Raw genomic sequence first — 8386 nt, 5'->3', positions numbered from 1 at the left:
GCCCACTTCGATCGCCTCCGATTGAGTCGATATCCCTCACTGGGCGTCCCACGTTCAGAGCTCTTTCTCCACTTCTCGCGACATTTCGACGGTTCTCTCCGTGTCGCTGTCGTCTTTGCCTTCAATGTCGTTCCCTTCCACGTCGTTCTCGCTCTCGTAATCATAGCGACTTCCACGCGAACTGCTTATCGTCGTGGCGTTGCTCGCGTTGCTAGGCTTGTAGAAGCTGCCACCGAAGCTGCTGCCACTGATACTCAACGTCTTGGAGCTGCCGCTCTTACCGAACGCGCCCAGGCCGCGACTGCTATTGAAGCTGCTCACTGTACTTCCAGACATATTCGACAGAGTTCGGTCCGGGTTGGTTGACGCATGGGACGACAGCAGACTACGCGAGTCGTAAAAGTCAGAGCTGTCTCCGCTGCTTGAGTTCGTCGACGGTGGGCGACTGTACTCGTCGTCTTCCTCAGGACTGCGTGGCGTAGCATTGCCACTGCCAAGACGACGACGAAGCGCGTTGATGCCGTTCACGGGCGTCCTGGGTGGTTGCGTTGCCGCTGTCTGGCCCCTGCTGTGTCGCTGGTTGTCGTCCACGCCCTGTTCACAGTTGATACAGATGCGGAACGGACATTTACCAGCTTTGCCCAGTTTGATCTGGTGGATCTCCGAGCATTTGGAGCACGCGACGTCGCCACACAGACGGCAGTGATGTTTCCTCCTCGACATGGAGAATTTGCCTTGACACACACAGCAGCTCTTCCTAGACTTGACCCAGTTCTCGGACGTCAAGTAGGGAGACTCACGTAGTCTCATGACCAGTAGCGCCGTGTTCAGCTGCTGGAATGCCGTCAAGTACGACAACATGTTCATTCGTCGCGTCGTCGTCACGCCGTTGGCGTCGTAGCAGCTAAACTTGATAAGCACTTCAAGTACGTTATCGCCCGCGATGGACGAGGCAATCGGGTACACTACAATACCCGAGAATTGGACGAGCGCTCGGGCTGTCATGCCAAAGTTGGCCGGTTCAGGAGATGACGACTTGGCTTTGGCCTGCGAGGACGTCACGATCGGTTTGCAGTATCTCGTGACCGCAGGGTCTTCGATCGAGTGGTGCGAGATGATCCCAACCCGCTGATCCTCAAAGTCCTGTGCCTGGTTGTGAGCCATGGGGCCGCGGATCTGCGCGCGACGGATGGTCGAGTACTCGGCCAGACACATGGTGAGTCCCAACTCCTGCGCGTTCTCGCCGCCCTTGTGTTTCTTGCTAGTGTACAGCCTGGCAGCTTGTCTTTCGCGGTGCCGGTTCTTGCCGCCGAATTTGAGCGAGGTAGATGCTGCGCTTGCGTTCAGCGACGCGCCGGAATCGGCACGAGGAGCGCGCCCCTTGATGGACACGTATTTCACTGCGTACTGCTCTGTCTCCGCTCCGCTTTGCGAGCGCGAACTGGAGCTGATGGACGATGATGTGGATGAGGTGCGACTGGCGCGTCCACTTGGGAGACTGCCGAAGCTCGTGAACACGTCTGCCATTTGTACGCGCTCCTCGAACAGCGCCGCCTGGACATTCTGGTATGTGTCCCGCTTGGGGGACGCCATCAGACGCATAAAGTCGTCCAGAGTGGCGCGTACACGCGTCGTGGCCAGCATGGTGTGCATGTTATATGGGAGCTGCGCCGGATCCGCAGGCATCATGCTGGACACGCGGTCCATCGAGTCTGCGCGTAGCTCGTAGATGTTGAGCGAACCGCGCGCCGTGACGAACTGCCACTTGTCGGCGTCCGCCACAGCATCTACCAACAATGCGGCGGCATTAGCACGTGCGTCCAAAAGTAGCGCGTCCTGTTGCTGGTCATTAAAGTTCAAGTACGCGTCCGGTGTGATACTGTCAGCGGTGCCAGCGGCGCTAAAGTTGAAGCGCCCGCTGCTGCTCGCCCATTGCTGCGTGTCCTGCGCATTGGTGGACGACGCGGTGGACGGCGTTTCGCTTGGGCGCGATGATGCGGACGACGCCTTGTGCTGTCGATGCCGCGGTCGATATAAAGACCCGTAATTAACCATTCCAGCGGACGGTCGGATCCACTGACTGGAGATCCGAACACCTGTAAGTTGCCTTTAGTGGCTGTTGCCGTAGCAGTAGTTGCTTGCTGATACTTTCCGGCCGAAAATGCGGCGAAAAGTGGCGAGGCGAAGGAAGCTTTCTTGGCCCCTGTGTTTGTCGTGCGAAGTCGCTCGCGCCGCACTTGCTCGAGTCGGAAACTGAGCGCCAGCGCGACGGCGGCCAGGGGAGGAACCAGCTGGAGCGTTTGTGCTGCGGACAAGGGACTTCAAGTTTGTATGGCGGGAAAGGCCATCGGGTTGTTGCACACGACCCCTACTGTTTTCGGAAAATTGACCCAATTTCGAAGAAAGGTGCTCATTATGCTTACCAAAAATATCGAGCACAAGCTGTTTCGTTACAATTTTTGAGCCGTTAAAGTTGTCCCCTTCAACTCAGGGCTTGTTTGGGCGTTGTTGCCACCGAGAGACAGAGCCACCAAGATGGTACTGTACAGGCTGGCAGAAGGTTCTTCTCCTACTTGAACGAATCAAGCTAGGTTCCGAGTAGCACGCCAGTTGCATGAGGCTTTAAATCAGCGTGAAAGTAATGTACTTCGGACGGTGTATTGCAAAACAACGTGCTATGTACTTTACTGACGCTCGAGTGGCATGTTGTTTCTACACGTAGAGACACGATATTGTGAGATCCTTGCTATTCTTGCTAAAGTATTTCCTGAAATGGCCTGGATCGTACTTAGATGACATCTAACCTACATGTACCCATGAATAAAAACAAACCGACAAGCCATTGTTATTAAAAGCTTTTGTGAATTAACTTGTAAGACGATGTAGATACAGCTAAGTCAGCGTCAGCGGTGAACGATCAGCTATTGCTGAATTAACTAAAATTTTAAAAGAAAAAATGCATTGTTCCTGTTATTGTAGCAGCTACTGCTTTTGACCAAAGCTGTGCGTTAGGTGTATTTATTAGAGATAGTGGGACACATGCTGTTATTTTCATAAAGATTTATGTAAACAAGCTGTAGCTTTTAGATAAATGTCTTTGTGACACTGCAGCTACTGGTATTTTTGCAATTGTGTGTTTTATTAAAAACAAAACTTGCGCTGGAACCTGAGCATATGTTTTAATACCTCTTTAAAACTGTGCTTCAAATGGAGTTCAAACAGAGAAGTTTGGTGCTCAAAGTTGCCAGTGACGAGAGACGAGACGAAAAGACCCAAAATTCACAATGCAACAGCGAGCGGGCGATCGCTCTTTCGTCATGAGAGGTTAAGCAGATGCAGGAGAGTCTCTCAGAGAGACCTTACGACAGTACTCGCCGCCCGATTGAAGTGCTCCACGCTGTGGATAGTCGTGGCCTGACAGACACTGTACAAATGCCAGCGGCTCTTCCTCCTAGCGAAAGTTTTTTCCCGTTCCGTTCAACTGCAACGAGCTCGTGGCAATGACTTGTGGTGATGAACCTCACATGAAGCTGGCTGAATAGATCAGGCACGGCTGCAATGGACAGACTTCATTAGTAATACATGTACTGTAGCTCCGAGAATGAGGTTTACCACACCTCCCTGGAATTTCGGTGCCGAAAGCAAGTCGTGCCTTCTGCCAAGAGGACCAGCTTCGGTCCCACGTGCAGATGAGCCTTTGCGAGATGCGGACACATGACGAAATTGGGCTTGCGATGGATGGGCCGAGGGCGGACCACCCGCGGCAAGGTGTGGTTGATCGCTCTGCCGGTTGAATTTTCGTCCGCAGACGACGCCGATGAACGCCTCATTGAATAGAGAGCTCGCATGAATTCATCACGGTGCCATCATCACAACGTCTATTAAAGCAAATGGGTCGAGTACAGTATCTCTTGAAGGGGTTCTCTTTGTTGCATTTGAACACAAGCACCATCTCAATGAGAGGACAAGAGATGCTGCTGCGCTGGACGAGAACTTGAACAAGCTCGAGCCATTTATATTATTAAAATTAGTAAATATTAAACTGTAATAATATTAATACATTTCTCATTAAATGTATCGGTGATGCATTTTGTTTATGGATACTGTACAATGTCGCGTCCCATACAACTTTTCCATTCGCACTTGCAGGAGATCGCAAAAGTAGTCGCGCAAAGTTTGCGAGACACCCCTCAAGGAACGCTAACCGTGAAATTTTGGCTCGTGGGCCAAGCTAGTCGTAGGTCGCAAGCAGGATTTCCGCCATACCCCACCGCACGCAAGCTCATCGTGCTGTAGCGGCCTCACCTACCGTTATCTTTCTGGTTTGTAAAAAAAATGTTGTTGTCGTTTTCAATCACACCACCGAAAAAACTCAAGTCCAGTTGTCTGCGACTATAATAAGGTTGAGCGGTTCCCTAATGAGGACAGGTCTTGTGCTCGGTCTGGATGGCGCCGGCAAGACGCTTCTGCTCCGACAACTCATGGCGCAGGTCGTGCGGAAGCAGAAAACTGTGATGGAGCGAATTGTGGCTTTCGCGTCGAACCCCTGCTATAGCTGTAGCAACAGCTCTGACAAAGACGTGGAATACAAGGACGGAGACTTGGTCGTTGACCAAAACACACAACCGAGCGTGGGCGTTGAGCACTGGTCGCTGCCACTTGATGGAGGAAAGGCTTGCACACTGAGAGAAGTCGGCGGACAACTACTGCCCATGTGGCCGTCGTACTTCGCGTCCTGCCACTTTTGGCTCTTCCTAGTCGACGCCAGCAACGCCACTCAGTTAGCAGCCGCAGCGATCGAGTTCTTTTCCATCCATAGTGTAGACGAGATGAAATACAAGCCCAAGTTATTGGTGATCAACCAGATCGATGCCAGCTTCGTGATCGACGACACCGTTCTACAGACGTATCTGTGTCTCGACCGCCTTCTGGCTGAGCCGGACAGTGGCCCGGTACAGATCATCAAGACCAGTGCTCTCACGGGTGAAAACGTGGCGCAGATCCTCAAATGGCTTAGTCAAGCTGCCAGTAGTGGTCTCTTCTCAGGCAGCAATCCGAGCATTGGCCTGTCCGGACTCAGTGGGTTTAGCGGGCGTTACCGGACTCTAGGACGGCAGAACTCGGCTAGCGATATGCGAGTTCATCCCGTAGTGGAGTAGTCAAAAGAACATACTTTACTATTTAAATGGGTGCGTTCTGCAATGAGGTCAGTTTTCATTAGTTCCGCTCGCCCTCGTGGCAGTAAGGATACTCATCAACTAGCGTGGTGTTCGAGGTCGTGGCCGTTTCGGCGGCCCGGAACAGACGGAAGTGCTGCAAGTCACGACTAATGTTGCCGATCGCGATGAGAGCACAGTAGATGCCGAGCACAATGCTGCTGATGATCGTCAAGTGGCACACCAAGCGATCACATTTGCCTCGGAGCGTGTGCGTAGCGATCGGGTGTACGCGGAGGTAGCACAAGCAGGGCATGATCATACACGAGACGGTGACGGCTGTGGCCCCGATCAAACTCAAGATATCTGTGAAAGAAGACTGAAACATGATGGCGAGGAAGGCCTGCGACCACACCGTGATCGTTCGAATCAGTCCACTGCACAACCGGTCGGACGCTGTGTAGGCGTCGCCAGCGTATGCGTGGTCGCCATTATCGCTTGGCGGTGGTGACGTCGCTTGGAAGTACGGCGTGCTGTTGCCATACAAAAAACCTTCATCTTCGGGTATCGTCTTGGGTGGCGCAAGCGTGCTGACAGCTCCTGTGTTGGCGAGAATCGGCTGGCTCTGTTTCGACGTAGCGGCTTTGGCGGCGCGTAGGCTTAGCGTTTGCTGAAGCACCTCGTGGTCTGCGTCTTTGCCGAGGATGTAGCGCTCCATGTCGTACAGCGTGGGGTTGAGTAGCAATGGAAATGCGATAGTAACGTGGGCCAGCATTAACGCGGAGGCAGCCTTCCGTGCTGAGTTTGCTTGGGGTATCTGGTCCAACAGAGTCGTGGGTGCGGTGCAACCAAACTGGTAGTAGGTCACGACCCCGATGAGCATGTAGATGGACGTGATGAAGAGCAGAGTGAGCGACACTAAGTTAGCTAACCGAGCTGGATCCGTGTGTTGTCGCTGGATGGGCGGAATCATAATGGCGGTGCCCGTGGCGAACATTATGGTGCCGAACGTCTGAATGGCGTTGTCAGTCTGAATCTGCGTCTCTCGTGGCGACGGCTGGATGTTTTGGAGACTATAGCCGATACAAATGACGTCGGCCAGCACAGCCACGAGGCCGCCCATGTAGGCTAATGGAGCGGCAGCTTTCAGAGTCGGGATCAAGATCACGGGCATCACACCGAGGCTCATGACAAGGATCCAGTGCGTGGGGCTCCATTGTTCCCCCGCGACGGTACCGTCAAAAATACACGGCAACAAAGTGGTACCGCCGAGAATGAAGAAGGCAATGGGGCTCAGAAAACACGCGCCCCACTCGGACAGCAGTACGACGCGGCGTCCGGTTTCTCCAAAGGCGAAATAGCCAAGATCGCTGAAGGTTCGCACGTTCACTGGCGCCACCATCAGAGACTTGCTAATCGCGACACTGCAGCGACAAAATACAATTGTACGGGTCAGTAGAGCAGAAATTCAAGTACCTCTTTTGATTGCCATTTTTTCTTAACCTTGCGTGGAGGTTGCAGGCCGAGATGAAGTAAACGCCCATAGCGGCCAGCACGGGACCTGCGGCCGCAAAGATGGAGCCAAAGCTCATGGATCCAACACCAAACGTGGCGCAGAACAGCAGCGCCACGCACAGTACATCATCGCTCCCCGACATCGTCCGATGCTTGAACGACAGAAATCGAAGATCGTGACCTTTCAGGATTAACCCCTTAGTTCCCGGCCTCAAATATGAGGGTATATTTTGACCTCGTCCCATATACAGATATAAAGGAATTTGTATGGGGTTTCAATTAAGTCCGGATATCTTGGCGCGGGTTCGGGGTGGTAACAACGACTTGCCAGTGTGTATAGTACGGATTCTCCAACATAAAGGAGGGTTTATGTAGTACATTGAGACGATCATATACACCGACGGACAGAATGCAACTGCCGACAAAACTAACTGCCAGTCAGTGTAAAAAGGGCGTGCAAGATAGAAGAGATGCGCAAATCCTATTTTATCAACCAATCGAATCACTCAAAATCCTGATTTTATTCGCCGATCCAGCCGTTATTTCTGTGCCAGCCACTTTGTAAGATGGAGGAAACCAGCCGTAATTTCTGTGCCAGTCACTTTGTAAGATGGAGGAAACCGTCGAGCCCGAGCCACCCACAGAGCCTCCATCAGCGCTGCAAGGCGCAGAGGAGGCTGCCATCGCGAGCCTTGTTGACGAGGTCTTTTCCCAGCCAGCGCAACGTAGAATGCACTACTCAATGAAGCAGAAACGACACGCTCTCCTAGCAACAGAAGGTCTTAGTGAGCGTGAAGCTGCACGCTCGCAAAAAATACCGCGGTGGACGCTCAATGGCTGGAGAAAGAACAAAGAGGACATATTTGCGTTCAGAGGCAGCGAGAAGACGCTTTCTCGTGCGCCTGGGCGTCCCGAGATGGTCCCGTTCAAGGTGGAGCTGATCACCTTCATGAAGGACACTCGTCGTGAGAGTCGGCCCCTCACCGCCTCCATCATGGCCTCTTACATTCGTGACGAGCACCCGGCGTGGCTACAGGGCTGCACTGAAGGAAAGAAGGACACGTTCACAGCATATGAATCGCTACTAAAGCTGATGCGCCGCTTTGCCTACCGGCACGGCTTCGTGCAACGCACTCCGCACGGTTTAAAGGTAACCCATACATTGTAATATTACCTCTAGTTAACTGATATCTAACTGATAATTTATGCTGCTATGTATTCCTTCTTTCTATAGGAAAAACTCGAAGACCTAGAAGCTGTTCAAAAAGCGTTTGCTTGCGTTTTTGAGGCCAAGTATAGCGGATATAATGCAAGCGAGGTATTTAACTGCGACGAGACTGACGTTTACTTTGACGCGCCACCAGGCAAGATTTTGTCGGAAAGGGGCCAATCGTCGGCAATAACCGCCCAGCAGAAGCATTCTGCCAGATTGACCGCTGTGTGCACAATTCGCGGTGACGGCGTTAAGCTCCCCCTACTTTTCATAGTACGCGGGGAGCAAAACGGCATCATCGAGAAGGAAGAGGTGCCAACTTATCCTGAAGGTACGCTGTATTATTTTGATCTTTCTGAATAACTACATGTATAACTGACTTGCTGTATCATTACAGGCCATATTTACACTGTTCAGAGCAAGGCCTGGATGGACGCACGGGTGTGGAAGTTCTACTTGCGCTCCCTACTGCAGAAACATATCGCAAGCCATTCTCTGCTGC

At 52.4% G+C, this 8386-nt stretch overlaps 3 protein-coding genes across 3 annotated transcripts; 1 reads left to right on the top strand and 2 right to left on the bottom strand.

Moving 5' to 3' along the window:
• Window positions 1-54: 54 nt before the first annotated feature.
• PITG_14212 (uncharacterized protein) lies at window positions 55-2055 on the bottom strand (the record flags this gene model as incomplete). Its single annotated transcript, XM_002899265.1, has 1 exon — window positions 55-2055. One exon carries the CDS (start codon window positions 2053-2055, stop codon window positions 55-57), a length of 2001 nt encoding a protein of 666 aa, XP_002899311.1.
• Window positions 2056-4418: 2363 nt separating this feature from the next.
• On the top strand, window positions 4419-5159 carry PITG_14211 (uncharacterized protein; the record flags this gene model as incomplete). The annotated part of the gene is made up of 2 exons (XM_002899264.1): window positions 4419-4526; window positions 4593-5159. The coding sequence occupies 2 exons, from the start codon at window positions 4419-4421 to the stop codon at window positions 5157-5159; spliced, it is 675 nt and encodes a 224-aa protein (XP_002899310.1).
• Window positions 5160-5217: 58 nt separating this feature from the next.
• On the bottom strand, window positions 5218-6814 carry PITG_14210 (Amino Acid/Auxin Permease (AAAP) Family; the record flags this gene model as incomplete). Its single annotated transcript, XM_002899263.1, has 2 exons — window positions 5218-6580; window positions 6660-6814. 2 exons carry the CDS (start codon window positions 6812-6814, stop codon window positions 5218-5220), a joined length of 1518 nt encoding a protein of 505 aa, XP_002899309.1.
• Between the last annotated feature and the right edge of the window lie 1572 nt (window positions 6815-8386).

The sequence above is a fragment of the Phytophthora infestans genome, genomic scaffold (genome assembly GCF_000142945.1).
Source record: "Phytophthora infestans T30-4 supercont1.32 genomic scaffold, whole genome shotgun sequence".
Taxonomy (NCBI): Eukaryota; Oomycota; class Peronosporomycetes; order Peronosporales; family Peronosporaceae; genus Phytophthora; species Phytophthora infestans.
This window is presented reverse-complemented; position numbering and strand designations above follow the sequence as displayed.